Genomic DNA, 20,690 nt, shown 5'->3' on the forward strand with positions numbered 1-20,690 from the left:
GCAATTGGCAAGGCTGTAGGGAGTACGGAGTACTATCTTCTACCTATATCCTCTTTACAGTGTAAATAGTTATTTAGATTAGTCTAGATATATCCTCAAATATCACCCTGAAGATCTATAGACCCTTAATGAAAATATGTGGATATGTGCGGAGCCTTTCAGGAAGATGCACGAGATAGCCGAGCATGTGATGATCCCAGCAAGAATGTGGGCAACCCCGTTGATACACACATTTGATAAACACAAGCTTCAGTTCCCCATACTTACTCCCCATGACGCTCCATGCTTGGGCTTGCGTGTTCATGCCTGCAGGTGCATATATCTGCAAATCTCCTAACGAGTAATAACCACACCATGATCTGATCTGAGATTCATGACCACTCATCACAAGTTTGACGCAAGAATGACCCCGCAGCAGACGGGTCAAAAAAAACGTCGATCGACAACCCAGTTAGTCAGTTTAGTATAATATAGCAAATAGGGACCGGGGATATGAACAGGCTTCCAAGTTGATCTGTACATCGTAGGTTGTATTCCGTAGTCTTCAGCTTATCAGCGCTAGTCATCCGCATTTCGGGGAAAGTTATAATGCCGACGCAACCGAGACCACTCCGTAACGTAAAATTGTCTAGAGAAATATGTTTAGGATTGGCCGACGTGTAGGTATCCGCGTTGCATGACTTGGCAACTGCAGCCGTTGTAGCTCCTAGGGGGCGTGACCTGTCAATAAGCCCTGAAGGTATCGTAAGATACGTTCAGAGCAAGAAAAGCTTGGCAGTGCATGTGGGTTGTGTTGAATGGGATTTTCCATGCAGAAACCTCCAGATCGACAAAGAAGATATTACAGAGCTTCTGAATTTGCAATCTGCCAAGTACACAGTACCAAAGTGAAATAGTGGCGGATGGTATTGAAGTCAGGTACCGCCTACCCAAAAGGCACCAGGGATCGACGGCAAATGACAATACCAATACCAATTCTGTTTCTTTCGAACCTCATACAATTCCACCTAGGCACTTTTTCCCCTTCACGCTTCCACGTAGAGCGTCGTCTCTTGTCCTTCTCTCTTTTCTCACTTTCCTTATACATTTACTTCCTTTCTCTTTCTCATCTTCATTACAATACGAACCAATCTGCACCATTTCCTTCCCCCACCATATTCAATTTTAGTCCGTTTTCGCCTTTTTCCTGGTCCCAGTCCTTGGCTTCATCCCGCCAAGCTGACTCGGACCTGGGTTTCGGGCTCCCTTGTCCATGACACGCTCCGCTGCAGCTAGGAAGAACCAGAGCAATCGGCAGGAGAATGGCCTTGTCGGTCCCGGCAAGAAAGTAACCAAGCAAAAGTCAAGCGGCCATCTGAACGGCAACTCGGGAAACGGCTCTGCTACCGGTCCGGGCGCGTCCGCTCAATTCGATCTATCCTCCGCGCGGTCTACTAGCGATACCGCCGTGACATCCCCGACAGTTTCCGGCAAAGGAGGGGATAGTACAAAGGCAGATGGCAATGTGCGTGGGATGTTGAATGGACATAGCAAGGGTGGAGAAATGGCATCCGCGCAGGAAAACGGCGATGTCGCCCAGAATGGTGGCATGGCAGGTCATGTCTCTCGCAATGGAAACTCGAAACGATCCGGATCCAATGCCTCGATCAATCCGCTCCAACTCGCATCCACTATCCTCAAATCGTGCCCCATGTACGACACTATCGCCATCTTGATTTTTTTGCTCCAGCTTCCACCGATGGTCTTGACTCTGGTTCAGTTCTTGTTCGCCTCTTTGACTTTCATGCCCCCGAGCGGCGCCGCGGCCGGTTCTTTGTCGTCGAACTTCGATATTTTTCAAGGTCCGGCTGGGACGCCATCTCTGGGGACAATGATTGCGATGGATGGGTTTTGCATACTTCTCTGGGGCCTCTTCATGTGGACCTGGGCGCAAAACTTTGCCATCGATCTCGCTCATGTCCAGGTTGCTATCACCCTGGGTGGCGGGGGTTCCGGAAAGAACGGCGGGGTCAATGCTCTCTGTGTCGGAATTGTTCTACTTCTTCATCTTGTTCGCAGTAAAGGCATCCAGGATTTTGTCTTGGGTCATCTTGTCTCTGCTAAACTGCTCAGTCCCGATCTCCTCTCCCAATACTCGCACCTGCTACCCGCCGAGTTCCGACGCTCTGAAGAACAGACCTCTCCCAGCTGGCTCCGCAGCCTTCTCGCGGTGCATATCTTAGCACAAGCTGGAACCGCCATGGCACGACGTTCGATGGCCAAGAATCGGTCACCAACACCATTACGGACCGGCAAGCGGGGGGATACGGAGGCTTCTGCGGGGTCACAAGGACAAGCCGATTCTGCTCTGGAATCAGCTGCCAGTGTTTCTTCTTCTTTCGTGGGACCTGACGGTCAGTTGAAAGACGGAAAGGATCGTTTTACCTCAGCCAAGAAACGCAGACGACAAGCCAATCAAGTTCGGAGCCGACAGCCATTCTGGGCTGCACTTGCCAGTACAAAGGTCACGGTGATGAGGGAATATGAACATTCGCGGGCTGTTTCTAAGACAGCCCGCAATCTCACAATGACGGAGGAGGATCTGCAAGGTGTTTCTCTCGACGACGGGTTAATATGGATTACGGATGTGGATAGCTCTTCGATCAAATTCGCTGCGGGTGAATTCACCGATGACCCCGCTGTGTCGGGTTCCTTTGAAGCCGGCCGTTTGGGGGGAGACATGGAACCGTTCTACGTCTGTGTCAATGGTGCGCTCTGGGCTACCGCTTCGATATGCAGGGTTTCAGACGCCAAGGGTCCGAGTGTTGTCCAATGGCGGGGCGAGATTGCTGGACTTGCTCCCAACTGCGCCTACACATGCGCATTTGTACGAAGCGATACCGACGAGGAAATCTGTGTCATGAGTGTCAAGACCCCTACAACGACTGACACAGAGCAAGGTAAGTTAACGTTAAATCTCAACATCTCTTTTTTCAATCATCTCATTGCTTGAACAGTCATTTCCACGGTATCGACACCCCCACAGCCGACCTACCGTCCATCATCCCCAACAACGACGCTCAAGAACTCTATCAGCAATGCGGAATCCAAGTTGAATGAAAAGCGCAACCGTTTGAAAAAGACGAAGAACGACCACAAAACCGTTATCTCGAAAATCCGGAAAGAACTCGAGAACTTCAATGCTCGCCTCCACAGCGGAAATGACGAGAATCGCCAAAAGCAGCGTTCACTTCAACTAGAACGAAACATCCGGCAAACCGAAGAGGCTACTGCGGCGCTAGAGGTACAACTCGACACCATGGAAAATGTCCCCGAAGAGGAGATGGAAGAATGGTCGGCGCACAAAGCGGATTTCGAACGTGAGGTGGAGGCTTTTAATTTGACGAAGGAAGAGGTTACTGCTGCTCGGGCTGCTGCAGCTCAGCAGGTAGCGGCACTGGAGTTGGAATTGACTCAGGCTGTCCAGAAGCGAGAGCGTCTTCAGGGTCGCCGCACTCGGGTGAACGAGCAGTATGAGCGTATTATCTCGGCCAACGCCCAAGGGTTGAACGAGAGAGAACGCCGTGCTGCTGAACAATTTGCCAGGGAGCAGGACCAGTCAAAGATGGAGACCAATTTCCATGAGCAATTTGCGAGCATCAGCCAATCTGTGCAGGATTTCCAACTGCGCACGAGTCAACTATGGCAGCAGGCAACTGCAATTGAGCAGTCCATTCAGCAACAACAGCAGCAGATGCTCCTCGAGTCGGGTCCTCTCACCCCCGAAGGCAACTTGCCAGGAACCAATCCTATGCCCGAGACTAGTGGTCCGTCATTCAACGCATCTACCACCACTGCACCTAGCGTTCGCTCTCTGTTAGGCGGTCTCAGCTTTCCTGCGAGGTCTAGTCCCCTGCAGATTTCGTCTTCTCCAGTCTACGAAATGCCGTCAAATCCAACTAGTCCATCGCAAGACCTTCCCTTCCTCCCACAGTTTCCAACCTCTCCTATCGGGAACGCAGGCTCATACTTCGGGCCAGACGTCAGCATCAACCACCGAGATCGTTCCTTCTCCAATCGCTCCACTCGCAGCAGCCAATACGGCTCTGACTTCTTGGACGCGAATCGCTTGCCAGCTCTCCAGCTGGACCTGTCCGAGTTGCTTGGTGAGACTAAGCCTCGTCCTGGGTCCGATGGAAATGGTTTCCTGCATCAAGGTGGCCGTCCGGTTTTGAGTCCTTTCCAGCGAGCAGTAAGTCGAGGTAGTGGCACTGGTAGTGGTAGTGGCGGTAGTGGCAGTGGGACCGGCAGTCCGCACTCGTCGCGAGACTAGTTCTCTCGGCGGTTGCTTCAGTGGTCTCAATGCCTAGCCGCGCTGTCAAACCGGTGCTCGATCTCACTTGCATACTTGTATTACGAGAAGTGGCCTCAAGTGTTGTGCGTCCGTACTTTTGGTTCCGTCTGGTTGGATTCCCGCCTTGTACTAGTCAATCTCTTTCTCGTCGGCCTGCACTGTGATGGCTCCTGGTTTCTTGAGCCATTGCGGTATGTGGCATGCATCTCGCGATGAGATAGCAACTATACGAATTTGATCGAAGTGAGATACATGGCATCTCTGTTCCTAACACCGAAAACAAAAAGTGTTCTATACTCGGTTCTTGTATACTCTCTCTCACAAAAAGCGTAGACGCATCAATATCATGAAAGCATTTCTCATCTTCATCTCTCCATGTTTACTGTAGGATCATATGGTGGATAGGCCGTGGAAGTTGGCTGTGATACCATATGTCTAATCAAAAGTCTATATACAGCTCAAACGCCATATTCCCAAATATATATATATAATACAGTGCTTTGCCGGAGGGCATAAGCGATGAAGCATTCTTCATCCAGGGCTCACATGAACTAGACATGCCAGCTCAAAGTTCACCCCCCATCTTCCAAAACTTGGTATTTGCATACGCTAAACAAAGCCGCTCAGGCGAATGTTCATCCAAGACCTTGCCATCTAGTCCCTGCGCCTCAACAGACCCAGAGCCCTCGATCGTCCGAACAACAGTACCCAGCACAATCGAGTGATCATGGACATCGATCTTCTCCGGATGTAGGGTACATTCAAAAACGAAAGGAAAGTCGACACCATCATTCACAGCTACTGCTTCCGCTCTCCGCTTAAGAATAGGAAGCGGTCTTTGAGGAGATCCGTCCTCGTCCTCGGTAGGCAAAGCCGCGAACTCAAACTGTCCATGTCCCCTCAACATAGCAGCGAGGGTGACATTACCCTTAGAGAAATCCCTGGCTAAAGTAGCAGTCGCTGGGCCCGGTGCAAGCAAATGAACCAGAAACCGGCGCGAAGCAAGCAACGCATTCAATGTCTCCGATGGGCGGCGCACGTTGAACGAGATCACAGGGTGTGGAGTGAGAGTGACGGTGCTGAAGGAGGAGACGGTCATGCCACGGAAGGAGGTTGTGTTTTCTGGACCGGAGGGATCGGTTGCTGTTATGATTGCGACGGGGTAGGGGACTCGACGCATGAGGAGGCGGACTTGATCGGATATATATGTTGATGGTGTTGGCGGTTTTGGGACTTTGCCTGCATGGCATGAGGTATTGACCTGCCCTACACGGTCATCTGCTTTTAAAGGGGCTGTGGAGTTGCTGGTATATCGTCGATCGCATCGTGATCGGTATTGGGTATATGGTACAGCCGGAGATGTGCCGAGGGAAAGAGATGTTCCCAGGAACAGGGGTGTATAGTTCTTAATGCATAATAGTTCTAACGGTTCCCATTAGTAAAATTGACAGAAACACTTGGAAATACATCATGACAACCTACCTCCGAGTCCTGTCCGAGCAGTCCCATGCGCGACTGGAAAGGCGAGCTTCATCCCGGCGGCCTACAATTGACGGAGCTTTGAAAGGTGCTCAGGGGATCACGGAGGGCACAAAATCACAGATATCAAGACTCTGCCAATTCATGTCTAAACCACCAGATAAAAAAGAGAGACTCACAGAGACATGGGGCAGTATGAAGTCATCCGAACATCGTTATGAAAATCCCGAAAAGAACAGACCCGCTTACATAACCCGCGATAATTTCTCTGCTATAGCATCAACTTCACAACCTCCGCAACCTCCCCGATAGCATTGCGACCCCGTCAACCTCCGCCCACCCGAACAATCCCCATTACTATTTCCAATCGGCATTGCCGAACAAACCCATCCAACATGTCAATGCACACCTCCCTCCGCCGCACAGCGGCCACAATCACCAACTCAACAACCACCATCCTCCCTACAAGACTCCCCACGCAATCGAGCACAACTTTCGTCTGCTCCCAATGCCGACACGCAACACTCCTCCGTCGCCCCAAGCGCCCTTACACCTTCACACAGCTCATCACTCTCTCGGACGGCAGCACCTTCACGCACCGCACCACCTCCCCGGCCCCAATCTACCGCTCCACGCGCGACACGCGCAACTCCCTCCTCTGGAACCCGTCCAGCAGCAAGCTGATGAATGTCGAGGAGGACGAGGCCGGCCGTCTGGCTGCTTTCCGTGCCAGATTCGGTCGCAGCTTTGATGCCAACGCGCCTGTTACTGAAGAGGCGGCTAAGGACCCTGTTGCTGCTAAGCAGGCGGAGGCGGAGGCTAAGGCTCAGGCTAAGGCTGACCAGGAAGAGGAGGATAACTTGCTTGATTTGATTAGTGCATTCGGACAGAATGAGGCGCCGCCCCCGCCTGAGAAGAAGACCCCTAAGTTCACTGGAAAGAAATAGTGGGTTTGGGATTCTTGGGTTGAATCAGGTTGTTCTGGTTTTGCCGCTTGGATGGGAGTTGGGATTCTTTCTTTTTGTTTCTTTTTTTGTTGTGTTTTTGATCTTGTATAATATACATATGTACCTGTATGTACCGGATTTTAGGCTACGGTCGTGAATTTCCCGATCGGGGTGCCGCCGCTTTTATGAGGGCGCTTAGGCTCCTGCTCCTGTGTATAGCCGAACTTGGAATATCCAAAATGGTAATTCTCTAGGATACAGAGTAGGCGCGATAATACTGCGAGCTGACATAGTAACCATTTCCCCTTTATTTGAGGAAGGTATAATCTGCAGAAGGCGAAGATACAGTAGTGGAATTATAACCTTATGCCATTGGTCATAGTTATCTTGCCACGCCAGTCAGAACAAAAGAACGAAGAAAGAGGACGCGAGGCGCAACTCGTCCGTCCTTTCATGGAGTTCAGCCTCCTACACACATTCCACTAATAATCAACGACTGGAAACGCCCTTCGCCACAGCCCAAAGAAGGAGTGAGTTATTGATCAAGGGTTCAATGACCTCCGGATTCAAGATAAAACGAATGTCCCATGGAGCCTTTTTGGTCATTCCGCCAGCTCTTTTATGATGAGCTGGCATAACAATGCATACGCCATCCGAGTTGCCGACGTCCATTTCAAAGTTCTCGACCTGCCCAATATCTAGACCAAAGTCCAGCTCATAAACTTTCAGATGCCGCCAGCTGCTGATGAAAATAGGGTCGGTAAAGGGAATACCGATTTGGCCCCAATCATCCTGACTGTACAGGTAGTGGACCAATCCACGTATATACTCGTCACTGATAGCATTCAGCCCAAGCCGGACACGGAAAGCAACATGGGCGATCCAAAGGAGATCATCCTGGTCGATACCTGGTAGATTAAATGTTGGAGTTGTTGGAGCCATCGTATCCGGGTTATTTTCACTTGGTCGATTGTGAGTTGCCCATACAGTGGTCACCAGGTTGCCAAGGTAATGCGCCGGCATGCCCTTTAATCGTCCTCGAAACTCCACCGCCATTGCAAGGCTATTGCTCCTTTGCCCCTGGGCTCCTGCTGCTGTCCTGGCTTTTTCGACACTTACCGCGAGCAACGCGGTCAGGACATCATTACTAGAGAGAAATTTTGGCCAGTTCATGTCCGGATGGACAACTAACTCATGAAGGCATCTGTATGTTTGTACAAGATGTGGTAAAAGGCCGTTGCATGCGTCTCGCATACAATCGATTCTCTCGGAAGACAGCAGGAACGACTGATTGCAGAGCATAGCAGGGAATGGTTCGGGATCTATATCCGTGTGCACGCAGTGACTGGGAATTTCCACCTGAAAATCATCCGCAAGTGCTACTGCTGCATCGGACAGCATCACGCGTAGTTTTGACTCAACCTCACTAGTGGTCGGAAGAGAAACTATGCTAGCAGGCTCAGCACGGCAGCAATCGGCCAGCATTTCAAGGATATAACCCGCGCCTGTGCCATCAAAAACAGCATGGTTGTAACCCATGCATAGCACGAGTCCCTCAGCCAGGAGATTGGCCTGGAAGCGTACCACAGGTCTGGGCTTCGATGGCGGAATAAAACCCGGGAGCGGATGATATAGTGAAGGATAATTGTTCGATCCCCCTGTCCATGCATTGTTGGGAAAGGACTTGACCAAGAGCATGGGAATGTCTTGGAGAGAGAGACCAGGCATCTGCACTTGAAGGACCCCAATTTTATCGGGGAGATCCGCACATGGTACAACTTCTCCAGAGAGAAAAGCCAGACATGATATCAGACGGTCTATACCATCTCGGAGGCGCGCAAGACTGTTTATGTTATCCACTGGGCGGAAATACAAGGTCTTGAAAATGTAGACTTTGGGCAGAGTATGGTCCACGGGACTCAAACGGAAGGATTTGAAAACTGGTTGTTGCTTCATCTCCAAGTGAGAATAGGTAAATTATGTTTTTTTTTTTTTTTTAATGAGGCTCCAGAAACTACTGCGGTGTTTGTAATAATAAGCCATTTTGCAAGGAGAGTGTCTTCCACATATTAAAAGCGAATATTAAAAGCGGATAAAGCTCCGAATCCCTTGCAGAGTCCAAAATATGCTGAAGCATTTGCAAAGAGTATCTCATACTAAATTGTTCTCACCGCTAATATACTTGTGAATCCAGAGAAGATGCATTCATTCCACAGGAAGTACGCGGTACGCAGCGGTATAGGGGTCAGGTCTACCATCCTTGCATTGCTGTGCTCTTTGGCATGCGAGCTTTATGTGACATGGAATACAATACTAGGGCTCGGCATCTGGGGGAGCTATGGCACTTGAAGGCACAGCTTTGCAAACAAGCACATTTTCAGAGGACTCATATACCTTGCATCGCTTACTATCCATGTCAAGGGCTACCGTTCCGTTGGAACCATGAGAGCTGAAAACATTCCGTGGGATGTGCTGTCGACCCCCAGCACTTTCCTTGCGTTTACAGAAGATCAATAAATGTGAGATAGATTTCCACCTCAAAGAATAGATCATAGTTTAATCTTTGTGTTGTTTGTGCCTGGTAAAAACATGTATGGTTTGAACTGAAGGTAATCATGTTTATCTAAGTGCTCGTGCACTAAGTGAGGCTGATCACGATTTTCTAGAATTTTACCTCGTCTTCCTTTCTCCTGACTGCCAGTGTCGCTTCCGAATTTGAGATTAACTCTATACCAAAAGAATCAAACTTCGTCTCTGAGCCATCACCCAGCTTGAAATCATATTTCATCACCATATGGGAGAGTATGATTTTAACCTGGGTTGCTGCAAGAAACCGCCCTGGGCATGCATGGATTCCATGACCAAAACCCAAATGAATTGGACTTGTCGCAACAAGCTGGCTTACTCCATCAGAGCCAGTCTCCTTCCGCATTTTCATGAATCGATGGCCATCGTATGTGTCAGGGTTGGGGTATATTTCTGGGTTTCGCATGTTGAAGATGGGGATGCCGAGCACTGTCCCTCTGGGAATTTGGGTGCCATCCGCGAAGGTAATGTCTTGCATCGCGGACCTTCTCATAAGGACTAATTTAACGTTGAATAAATCAGCATATAGCTAAAGTACAACTTGGGAAAGCAGCACGAAGATAAAAGTAGGGGCATACATACTCGACTCAGTGGGTTTCAGTCGTTGGCTTTCTTTCACGGCACTATCCATCAGCCGTAGTTGCCCTAGGATTGAGTTCTTCCAACATTTTTCCTGGGGTTGAACTGAGATGACCTCCTCACGCAGGGCCTGGATCAATTCGGGCCTCGTGCTGAGGTCTAGAAGGGTCTGCGTCAATAGGTCGGTGGTTGTGTGGAGGGCATTGATCGAGAAAAGCAACGGGCTCATCGCCGCATCGTACTGACGCCCCTTGGCAGCTTTTTTGGTCCATTCGATCGCGTCGTCGTATGTGAGTGGCTCCTGGCCCTCTGCCTCACGTCTGGAGCTCTCGAGCTCTCGAGCGGCGATAACCGGCTCGATCAAGCTCCGTGTTCTCCTGGCAAGATACCGCAGTCGACGACAAGAGGGCAGAAACCAGTGAATAAAGGGTCTAAGAATATGGGGCCAAAGGCGTAGCTCGCGTGCTGCTTCAAATCCAATCGAAGTATACTCTTCTGTGACTTCCAGCCATTCTTGATTCTTGGATAATTCCGGCCCGTAGAATAGAAAGGCCGATATATGGCCGATGATTTCGTGGACGGAAGATTTTGTGACCACATTGTGCCAATCTGCAGGTAGTCAGTGGGCTGGTTCCAGCATTAAGTACTCGGCACGTGCCCCATGAGGCTATCTTTCCGGCTGGAGAAAGCCCTGGAGGGAGCACAGGGACGCTTACTCGACTCATCGCCCCAGGCTTTTTCGAGTAGAATACCAACCTTCCCTGACATGAGTCTGGTGGAATTACCTGTAGCGTCGAAAAAGAAAAAGGATGAGCTTGCCCTTCTGAAAATGGGGATTCGGTACGTACTCAAACACCGGGTTGATCCTAACTTGACGGCGTCTTGTATGACCGTACTCCCATCCGTCCCTTCTCTAAAGAGATCAAAGCCAGGGTATTCCGGGAACATTTCCTAAGCTCTTGTCAGACATTTGCGAATTTATACCCTTCACCGGGCATCACTTGTTCACTTTATCTCTTTACCTTGGCCAGTACCGCCATAAAACTCAAACGTTTGTCCTTGTATATTTCGTTGGTGTATCTGGGGTTCAGGATAGTCATCGGACCAATGCCGGTGATTATATGGAAAATATCATACTTCTGAATCAAAGAGAATGGGTATTAACGGAGATTAGCATATCATAGGCAGTACGCCTATTGCGTGAGGATGCCCTACTCACCTTCAAACCATTCTTCATGAGCTCCTCAGCTTTTGTGGTAAAATCCTTGACTACCTGCCGGTCGCTGAAGTTCAGAACCCCTTTACTATTAATGGTGGGAAACGCGGAGTTTTCTGAAGATGGGCAGAGAAATCGAAATACAAACACCGCTAGGATGAGACAAAAGAGCTTCGGTAAAAGCAGCGAAGATTCTCCAAGGTCATGCCCTCCGTGACTGAGCAAGTCCAACTTGGATAAACCTTCCATCGTGGACGAGAATGACCCGCACGAGGACGGCAGTGTACGATTAGTTCTTCGTGGGGTTTTATTTAGATAGGAAGCAACAGCACTTATAGACCATTTCACCGCACATTCACTAACTAGACTTAATGAAGGCCCGTAGAACGCAAGGGGGCTAGATGATCCGTAATACTCCGGTCACCCTTTACACCTTTCATATTTTTCTGATGCTTCAGCCGTTAAAACGAGAATGAACGATCTAAGAATGTTTCGTAGCACATGCGGAATTTCAGCATAGTCAAGCGGGGAGAGACATTGGAACGGCGAGAATTATTTCACTAATTTGTACGTTCACGTGATAAGATTGAATCATGAAGCTGGCACGCTGCCTAATACTTCAGGTAGTGGGGGAAAGTGAGTGCTGCATTGTTTGCAATGATACTCAACACTAGATAAACCTGTCCAACTTCGCGTAACTTATCTACAAAAGGCCATATCACCCCAAACTCTTCTAGTGACTCGATTGAACATAGAAGTCCACTTCAATCAGGGGAGACAGGCGCCGACATTGATGTTGGCCCCATATACCGGCCGTGAGTCCCCACTCAGCAACCAAGCAATAGTTCTAGCCACATCCTCGGGTTCGATCAAGGTAAGCCCTTCCGCTTTGTACGATTGTTCAATCTCCTCAAATGTCTTTGCACTTGGAGCAAATTGCGGGAGCATGGGAGTGTTTGTAACACCTGGAACGTGTATTGGTTGTCAGCAGGCTGGTAGGGGACTTGGGGGAGGGGGGGGGGATAAAAGAGAAGTAGCTCACCTGGGGAGACATTGTTCACCCGAATGCCCACGGAGATTGCATCAGCGGCCACACAATGTGTGAAATAAGCACAGGCGCCCTTGGAGGTACCATATGCATAGACATCCGGCATGTGAGAACAGCCCGCAATGCTGCCCACATTGACAATACTCCTATCACCTGGGGGAAGGCTCTTCATTGCCCGCACCTGCTCACGCGTGCAATAGAACACCCCATTCAGATTTGTATCCAGGATTTTGTGCCATTCATCGTCCGTCTCCCCTGTGATTGTAGGGGTGCTTCGCAAGCCGGCACCCTGAGCTATGCCAGCAACATTGGCGGCTCCGTGAAGGTCACCGAATTGAGACACAACACTCTGAATCCATTGCGTAACTTGCGCCGAAGATGTCACGTCAACGACAGTGCAGTGTACTTCGGTTGAAGGATTAACCTTCTCGATGGAAAGTTTGACATCGTCGAAGCGCTTGGACGAGATATCACAGATTGCCAGAACCGTGGCACCTCGTTCAGCAAGAAGGCGGCATGTCGCGGCACCAATGCCAGATGCGCCGCCAGTGATGCAAAATATTGTGGATGTGACTCGGGTCATCGTGTAGCGATATTCTTGAAGATGCAGCTCTACTATGTGACCTTGAGATCTTTTCTTGCACGCTCCTTGTGATTTGGCAGGAGCAAATTTGGTAGTATATCGTTCAACTCGCCCTACCAGTATCTTTTAGCGCTCTTTATAATGCATAGGTTAAGAGAGTCTCTTGAGATGGTTCCTATTACTAGCGATGTTACTTTGAGTAACCCTTGCTTGTGGATTCCCATCACGAAGGATTGCCGAAACAATGGAAAAGCATGCAAGGGATAAGTATCATATAGAAAAACCTATAAAAAAAGGCATACCAGGGAAAACGGAAAACACCTCGTTCAGGGGAACAGAATGTCCCTTTCGCTTACCCGTTACTCCGGGCCCTAGCTTAGAGATGCTGTTACCGACAGAAAATCATCAATTACAATATGTGTATGCGATAGAATTCGGTAGTTTGCGTTTTTCTTTTGCTCTTATGGTCAATTTGCGGTCGTACTTCTACCACACCGACACTTCTGGGATCCGGTTCATCGATCCAGCTACAATCGGACCTCGCGTTCTTGTGGAGGCATTTGGCGTCATGTTGCATAACAAGTCACATCTGGAGGTGCATACCAAGCCATTTTTGAACCCACGGGGACGGCAATGAACGGGACGTGACGACGATCACATGGAGCTGTAAGAGATAAGCTAGGAATGCCTGGATAGGTTATACTGATTTCGAGGATTGTACTTCCCTCTGCGACATCTTCTTAAGTCAAGGCCCTCCCGCCTTACGCGTAACCGTTCATATTATTGAATGTCGTGGAATCATGGAGGATGGCAAACGGTCCAGATCCTAGGAAGATAGTGATATGATGATAATAATAATAATGATGAAAACTTTCGCTCCATCCATCACCTCACCTCAGAAACATTCGACCCAGCCCACAAAGTACTATGCTCGCGGATATTCCGCTGCTTGATGGGAGTGGTCTATGCTAGGTATGCCAAGTATCGATCCAGGGCTAGAGGAAGATGTATGGATACAGGACAGTATAACTGACTAGGCAGATAATGAATTTATTTGCTACAGTACGCGAACAGTGGTATTCGGAATGAAGCGGAAATAGAAAAACACAAAGCTTATCAGCTTGCTGAGGATCATCATCAGTTGCAGCATGACATAAACAAACATCGCGAAAGCCCTGGAGGGTTGTCCAATAATGAATACAAACCAAGACGAGATAAACCGGCGCTAGTTTCGGGGTTGTGAAAAAGCATCCGGAATAGGAGGGATATCAAGCGCCATCCTCAGTGGCCACTGACCCCGATTCCGGGCCTGACCCTGTGGGTGTGGGCTCTGCGGGAGCTGATGCATCGCCCTCCCCGGGTGGTACATAATATGGAAGTCCTTCCTCGCCAGCATCTAGACGCAGGAGGAATGTCTCCCAGAGTTCGATCAGCTGTATTTGGGGTTAGTGGGATGGGATAAACCTGCAAGAGTTGGAAAGGACTTACCTCTTTCTGAGCTTCAACTGCACTTTCAAGGAATGTTTCCACACCAGACTTGAAGTCCTCCACCTTCTCCTTCTCGAACCGTTGTAGCTCGCTCCGCATAAGTCGGCCCATATCCTCGAAAAGCAGCCGCGTTTGGTGGACTTTACGCTCTGCATCTGCAACGTCGGCGTTGGCTTGGTTCAAGCGGTCTTGCTGAGTCTTGCCCTGGCGGAGTAGCTTGTCTTGGGTATTCTTGCGCTTCTGTAGGTCGGACTCTGCTGCATGCCAGGTATGGAAGGCCTTTTGTCGCTGTGTGAAAGCCATCTTGACACTTCCAATTAAACGGATATATTCATCGATCGTGATTCCAAGCGTCAGAACATCCTGCTGTGCCTGTCGGTCATAAAGTTCCCGAATGCGCAATTGAAGTTCTGACAAGCCTTCCAATGGATAGGAGAGGGCGGGAGACAGCTCGACAGCAGATAAGGCATGCAATGAGCTCGAAAAGTCGCCTGCGGCCTCGGCCAGTCCCTTTCGTTGCAGAACCACGGTGTCCATTGATTTCAATAGAGCCTTCAGCTGGTTCTCCAATGCGTCCAAATAGACTTTTCGGTCGTGGAACCACTATCTATATGTGAGTAGGGAAGACCGATGTATCAGAAACTTTTCACTTACATCGTCGTGTTCCACAAACTTGCTTCCTCCACCAACGGAAATACCAAAGGAGCTCAGCATTCCCTTGCTTGGGCCAATATCGGGCTCTCGGTTTTCCTTATTCTTAACATCAACGGTGAAAGCTTCACTCTCTAGGAAGATTTTTAGATCGCCATCATGTTGAAGAATAGGATGGCCGGCAATCTTGTTAAGCATTCTTTCCAAAGCAGCTCTCCTCGACTCTACAAAGTTAGTATCGAACCGACCAACTGCTTGCTTCTCGGGCGGAGGCGCAACAACCACTCCGGGGTTATTGCCGTGCAAGGAGTTGTAGAGCCAGAGGAAATCACGGTATCGACGGCTGACGGTGAACTCGGGTTGGCGGTAAGCCTTAGATGTTGTCTAACCATACCAATTACTGTCAGCTTCTTCTTTTCCAACCCGTAGGCTTCATGTCCGTGTAGTCCAATTACCTTTGTCGAAACTTGATAAACAATGTGACTACTTGTCAGGTCTCCCACTTTGTGCGGATCTCCGACATAGATCTGGAAAGTCGGCTTCGCAGCCTGCTCCACACTCATGCTGGGCTGCGTCTGTCTTTTCGATCCATCGGCTTGCACCGCCGGTTGCACAGGAGGGGGTCCTCGGAAGACCGCGCTCTCCTCTTCCACATTGACCGAGTCCGCTACCCCCACTCCGCCAGATGCCTGGGAGGGAGAGGAGAGTGGTCGCGCGCCACGTCCGGCGAACGGCTCCTTCTGAGGCGGTGCCGGTGCCTCATCTGTGGGTGTGGGGGCCTCGGCGGGCGCTTCTCCCAATGGACCGAGAGGGTCGACGGAATCATCGACGGACTCGAGTTTAGTGGCTTGTGCGTTGATCTTGCGTGTTCCTCGTGGGCCCCTTCTTCCTGGTACGCGGACAGCGGGCGAGCTGTCTGACGCGGGGGGTTGTGCAGCTGCTGTATGGTAGAGTGCGCTTAGTGAGAGGTCGTGGAAAGAGCGGATAAGCCAAATAAAACATACCAGCTCCCTGAGTGCCGGTTTTGGAGGAGCCATCGCTGGGCTTGAACTGTGAAGGCTCATCTGCATCATACATCAGACTGCGATTCAACGAGTTGTGGTATCATGACTGCCTACCGCCCCACGGGGAATCTCCGGAGTCGAGATCCATTGCTGCCGGTATGAGATCGAAGCGAAAGGAAGGTGATAACGGCGAGAAGATGAATCAAGTTAATATTAATGTTGGTTCAATCGGAGCTTCGAGGGTGTATGGAGTTGGAGAGGGAGCTGGTTGGAGTGGAGGCCGATCCGCATCCTTAGTCACTCACGGGATCCCACCCCCATGTGGTATTTCCTTAACTTCAACTACTTTGCCATTGGCACTGCTTTTTGATAATTTGGAGGCTATTTATTTATGTTTAGGACGAGTCCAGTCCACTCGATGCCACTCAGTACCCGATAATCTCTATACAGCCCCTGGCCAGCTTGTTCTAAATGTCCCATGTCGCAATACGTCACATCATTTCAATTGGAGCTTCTCAATGTCGGGGTAATATATCCGCGATTTTCCCAGCTTAAACCACCATCGGCATAAAACAGGTCATTAGAAACCGCGCAGTATCTATTTGACCCACGGAAGGCCCAGCTTGTGCATTTCCACAGCGAGTTGGAAGATGTAATCCAGACTCTCACACTGAGTCTTCGCCTTGGCAGTGTTGTCACCCCAGACGTAACTGCAGGAACCAGCATTAGTATACGCATCAGTATCACATGGAGGTCACTATCACTTACATTCCGTGCCTCCGGACAAGCACCGCGTACGTGTCCGGGTACTTGTTCATGGCTGCCTCCAAACCGCTAGTGAGATCCTCTTCGAAGGCGGTGTTTTCAATAATGGGAATCTTCAAGGTATCGAAGAACCCGAGCATGCCCTTTCCTTTGCCGCGGGGAATACCCTTGATCTGCTCGATGTTGCTGATCTCGAAGCAAGCATCGGGGCCCTTCTCCCGCTCCACCAACAGGGTGACTAGAACCGCCCATTGTGAGTGGGTGTGGATGCAGCAGCCAGCACCCTGCTCAAAGGCAGTAAGGAATAGTGGGGTACAAGCGGAGGGGTTGAGCTTGAGGGGCTTGCGGATGTAGCTGCGGTCCGAGGCAGGGTACTTAGGGGTGGGCCATTGGAGCACGAAGATGTTGTCAGGCTTCATCAATTCCTTCTGAACTCCAGACGGGGCGATAAAGATGTGGTCACCTTGGCGGATCGAGGTCTAGTTTTCCATCAGCGGGGCACCGTTGCACTTTTTTTCCTTTGCAAGTATAAGCTTACACCACCTCCGGTGCCGGTAACCCATCCCCAGTTGTAGAATTTGCGACAGAGCTCGGGGATAAGGTTGGCCGGGTGTTCGGGGTCCTCAGACTGGACCAAATGGTCGTTGTTCGTTGTGACGGTTTGGTCTGCGGGGCACATGATGGGCTGCGACAGATTAGCGTAGGCCAAGGTAGATAATCCCAAGGTCCGGAGAGGACGTAAGATTTCAAGTTACCTATTTTGTTATTGTCCGGGTGAGATAGGTTTTGCGCCGAAAGTCCCGAGTAACCAATGGACGTTTGAGCGGGAAGAAAGTGATTGGGGAGATCTGCAGACAATATTCATACAACATACTCCATACCTACGGAGTACATATTCAATACATTTAATATCCCTACTTGACAATTCTACAAGATAAAATATATGAATTTTCTGATCACTAATTGAAATAGCTCTTACATTAATTCAAATAATAACAAATAAAATACTAAGAAAGGAGACAGAAATCCGAACTATCTGCCGAGGAGTCTCTGCCTGAGGTACCAAGTGGCCTAAGGCACCGAATCACAACCATCAAGGATAACTTGCGAGTATTATTATTTGCTATACGCGTAAGTTGTTGGCATGCGCGTCACTTATGATTAGTCCTAGGCAGTCTCCTAAAGCTACTATCGCAGGGGCCAGAGTTCATATTAATAATGGAGGCTTGAGCGGGGGGAAAAGAGTAAGGGAGATCTACACTGCACAATGCATTTGGGGGATATTGTACTCCGTACCTGGATTCCAACGCATTCAATATCCTTCGAGACTTGACTGCTATAATAAATGAAATAAAATAGATTACCAGTGTCTAATATGTAATTGAAAATAGTTATACTATTGTTTACTCAAATACTAAGTAAAATAACTCACTTAATATAGATGTTGCTATGTAGAACAAGATCGAAACCCGTGTACACGCCCTAGTCCCGATTGGGGAGCTTAGTGAAGAGGCCACCTGGACCTTCCCCCAGCGTCCGCTTTCTATAAAACCACATCTCCTCTTTTCTTCACTTTGGTGCTGTGTGCTCCACTTTCATTCCTTCTATCTGTTACAATGCGCTTTAATACTGCGTTGACATCGGCTCTGGTCTCCTCCGCCAGCCTCATGGGTTACGCCCATGCGGAGGAGGAGACTGCGGATACCACCGTCATTGAGAAGCCTACCTTCACTGTATGCATCTAAAAAAAACACACACCTTCTCTACTCCTACTAACTCCTGCAAGCCTACCAGCCTCAAAGCTCCCTTCCTGGAGCAATTCACAGACGACTGGGAGTCTCGGTGGAAGCCTTCCCACGCGAAGAAGGACGACAAGTCCGAGGATGAGTGGGCTTATGTCGGTGAATGGGCTGTCGAGGAGCCCTCCGTCTTCAAGGGTATCGATGGCGACAAGGGTCTGGTCGTGAAGAACGCTGCTGCTCACCACGCCATCTCCGCCAAGTTCCCCAAGAAGATTGACAACAAGGGCAAGACCTTGGTCGTTCAGTACGAGGTTAAGCCGCAGAGTGAGTCATGACTGTCTATATCTGGTGGCGTTTTCATGTGCTGACTGGAATTCTCCTGTGTTAGACTCCCTGGTTTGCGGCGGTGCCTACCTTAAGCTCCTCCAGGAGAACAAGAAGCTCCACCAGGAGGAGTTCTCCAACGGCACTCCCTATGTCGTCATGTTCGGCCCCGACAAGTGCGGTGCCACTAACAAGGTTCACTTCATCTTCCGCCACAAGAACCCCAAGACCGGCGAATACGAGGAGAAGCACCTCAAGACTCCTCCCGTGGCCCGCACCAACAAGGTCACCTCCCTCTACACCCTGATCGTCAACCCCGATCAGACCTTCGAGATTCTGATCAACGGCGACTCCGCCAAGAAGGGCAGCCTCCTCGAGGATTTCAACCCTCCCGTCAACCCTGAGAAGGAGATTGACGACCCCAAGGACTCTAAGCCCGCCGACTGGGTCGATGAGGTGAAGATCGCCGACCCCGAAGCTACCAAGCCCGCCGACTGGAACGAGGAGGCTCCCTTCGAGATCCTTGATGAGGAGGCCACTCAGCCCGCCGACTGGCTGGAGGATGAGGCCGACAGCATCCCCGACCCCGAGGCTGAGAAGCCCGAGGATTGGGATGACGAGGAGGATGGAGATTGGCTCGCCCCCACTGTCCCCAACCCCAAGTGTGCCGATGTCTCTGGCTGTGGCACTTGGACCCGCCCTATGATCAAGAACCCCGAGTACAAGGGCAAGTGGGAGGCCCCTCTCATCGACAACCCTGCTTACAAGGGCATCTGGGCTCCCCGTAAGATCAAGAACCCCGCTTTCTTTGAGGACAAGACTCCTTCCAACCTTGAGCCCATGGGCGCTATTGGCTTCGAGATCTGGACCATGCAGAACGACATTCTGTTTGACAACGTCTACATTGGTCACTCCGTTGAGGATGCTGAGAAGCTCCGCAAGGAGACCTTCGATGTCAAGTTCCCCATCGAGGAGGCTGAGGAGGAGGCTACCAAGCCCAAGCCCGAGGTCAACGATGAGGGTACCACCGTCACCTTCCAGGAGGATCCTGTCACCTTTGTCCGTCAGAAGGTCAACCACTTCGTTGAGCTGGCCAAGGAAGACCCCATCAACGCTGCCAAGACCCTCCCTGAGGTGGCCGGTGGCCTGGGTGCGCTTCTCCTGACGATGATCCTCCTCGTTGTGGGTGCCATCAGCGCCAGCAGCCCTGCTGCCCCGACCGAGAAGAAGGGCAAGCAGCCCGCCGCTGCTCCCAAGGAGAAGAAGGAGGAGGCTATCAGCTCTTCCACTGAGACCAACAAGGGCGGTGCCACCAAGCGCACCACCCGATCCTCCGCCGAGTAAATGCAATAATTGGAAACCAATTATACGCAGAAAAGAACTTTACCCATAAATCCAATCAGCGAAGAGATTTGCATTTAGTTACCGCAGTGATCCCTTTGTGTCTTGGCCGATGTAGTCAAAATGTTGAAGAACATTGGAGGCCCGATTTGTATACTTCTTCTATTTCTACTCGGTATCCACTTTTTCGGAAACAATTACCTTTGAGTGTTTATGATATTTTAGCCCTATAATATATGTAAGATATGTAAGACGTAACGTAAAGCATGAAAATGGAAGTACCTTCCTAATTGACTTGATCACTTGCCTACTACGTCCAATATGTCTAGTACGCGAGAACTCGGAAAAACAATATACGCGATTAGACGCCAGTGTCGGCGATTCGAGAGTCACTTTCTAACTTGTGATTGGCTGAAAATGCCGAGAACTTACCTTATCTGGGGGGCCCATTTGTACAACGTGGGGAACCTTGGAATGCCCACTTTATGACTAAGGCGGTTGACCTCGGGCCTGGGGTAACCTTAGGTATATGATTCCCGAGGTGCCGAATTGTTCTTTTATATTTCTCTTCTCTGTGACTTGTATCTCTGAATTCCTATTCTTG

The 20,690-nt window shown here is 50.0% G+C and overlaps 9 protein-coding genes across 9 annotated transcripts; 3 read left to right on the plus strand and 6 right to left on the minus strand.

The window, feature by feature from the left end:
* Positions 1–1,252: 1,252 nt before the first annotated feature.
* N7517_006691 (uncharacterized protein) lies at positions 1,253–4,312 on the plus strand (the record flags this gene model as incomplete). Its single annotated transcript, XM_056724421.1, has 2 exons — positions 1,253–2,939; positions 2,997–4,312. 2 exons carry the CDS (start codon positions 1,253–1,255, stop codon positions 4,310–4,312), a joined length of 3,003 nt encoding a protein of 1,000 aa, XP_056580671.1.
* A 586-nt stretch (positions 4,313–4,898) lies between these two features.
* N7517_006692 (flavin reductase family protein) lies at positions 4,899–5,867 on the minus strand (the record flags this gene model as incomplete). The annotated part of the gene is made up of 2 exons (XM_056724422.1): positions 4,899–5,755; positions 5,816–5,867. The coding sequence occupies 2 exons, from the start codon at positions 5,865–5,867 to the stop codon at positions 4,899–4,901; spliced, it is 909 nt and encodes a 302-aa protein (XP_056580672.1).
* A 340-nt stretch (positions 5,868–6,207) lies between these two features.
* Positions 6,208–6,759, plus strand: N7517_006693 (mitochondrial 54S ribosomal protein bL31m; the record flags this gene model as incomplete). The annotated part of the gene is made up of 1 exon (XM_056724423.1): positions 6,208–6,759. The coding sequence occupies one exon, from the start codon at positions 6,208–6,210 to the stop codon at positions 6,757–6,759; it is 552 nt and encodes a 183-aa protein (XP_056580673.1).
* A 489-nt stretch (positions 6,760–7,248) lies between these two features.
* On the minus strand, positions 7,249–8,715 carry fgaAT (fumigaclavine B O-acetyltransferase easN; the record flags this gene model as incomplete). Its single annotated transcript, XM_056724424.1, has 1 exon — positions 7,249–8,715. The coding sequence occupies one exon, from the start codon at positions 8,713–8,715 to the stop codon at positions 7,249–7,251; it is 1,467 nt and encodes a 488-aa protein (XP_056580674.1).
* Positions 8,716–9,421: 706 nt separating this feature from the next.
* easM (cytochrome P450 monooxygenase easM) lies at positions 9,422–10,692 on the minus strand (the record flags this gene model as incomplete). The annotated part of the gene is made up of 3 exons (XM_056724425.1): positions 9,422–9,843; positions 9,928–10,533; positions 10,641–10,692. 3 exons carry the CDS (start codon positions 10,690–10,692, stop codon positions 9,422–9,424), a joined length of 1,080 nt encoding a protein of 359 aa, XP_056580675.1.
* Positions 10,693–11,908: 1,216 nt separating this feature from the next.
* Positions 11,909–12,771, minus strand: fgaDH (chanoclavine-I dehydrogenase easD; the record flags this gene model as incomplete). Its single annotated transcript, XM_056724426.1, has 2 exons — positions 11,909–12,105; positions 12,183–12,771. The coding sequence occupies 2 exons, from the start codon at positions 12,769–12,771 to the stop codon at positions 11,909–11,911; spliced, it is 786 nt and encodes a 261-aa protein (XP_056580676.1).
* Positions 12,772–14,039: 1,268 nt separating this feature from the next.
* On the minus strand, positions 14,040–16,062 carry N7517_006697 (sorting nexin 1; the record flags this gene model as incomplete). The annotated part of the gene is made up of 6 exons (XM_056724427.1): positions 14,040–14,204; positions 14,260–14,862; positions 14,914–15,294; positions 15,366–15,850; positions 15,915–15,974; positions 16,029–16,062. The coding sequence occupies 6 exons, from the start codon at positions 16,060–16,062 to the stop codon at positions 14,040–14,042; spliced, it is 1,728 nt and encodes a 575-aa protein (XP_056580677.1).
* A 417-nt stretch (positions 16,063–16,479) lies between these two features.
* On the minus strand, positions 16,480–17,365 carry mde1 (methylthioribulose 1-phosphate dehydratase MDE1). The gene is made up of 3 exons (XM_056724428.1): positions 17,218–17,365; positions 16,683–17,158; positions 16,480–16,624 (listed from the first exon to the last, which is right to left on the minus strand). Exons 1-3 carry the CDS (start codon positions 17,356–17,358, stop codon positions 16,513–16,515), a joined length of 729 nt encoding a protein of 242 aa, XP_056580678.1. The 5' UTR covers positions 17,359–17,365; the 3' UTR covers positions 16,480–16,512.
* Positions 17,366–18,295: 930 nt separating this feature from the next.
* clxA (calnexin) lies at positions 18,296–20,089 on the plus strand (the record flags this gene model as incomplete). Its single annotated transcript, XM_056724429.1, has 3 exons — positions 18,296–18,412; positions 18,466–18,745; positions 18,810–20,089. The coding sequence occupies 3 exons, from the start codon at positions 18,296–18,298 to the stop codon at positions 20,087–20,089; spliced, it is 1,677 nt and encodes a 558-aa protein (XP_056580679.1).
* Between the last annotated feature and the right edge of the window lie 601 nt (positions 20,090–20,690).

Source organism: Penicillium concentricum, assembly GCF_028827145.1.
Source record: "Penicillium concentricum strain IBT 3081 chromosome Unknown utg000002l_segment0_segment0, whole genome shotgun sequence".
In the NCBI taxonomy this organism is placed as follows: Eukaryota; Fungi; Ascomycota; class Eurotiomycetes; order Eurotiales; family Aspergillaceae; genus Penicillium; species Penicillium concentricum.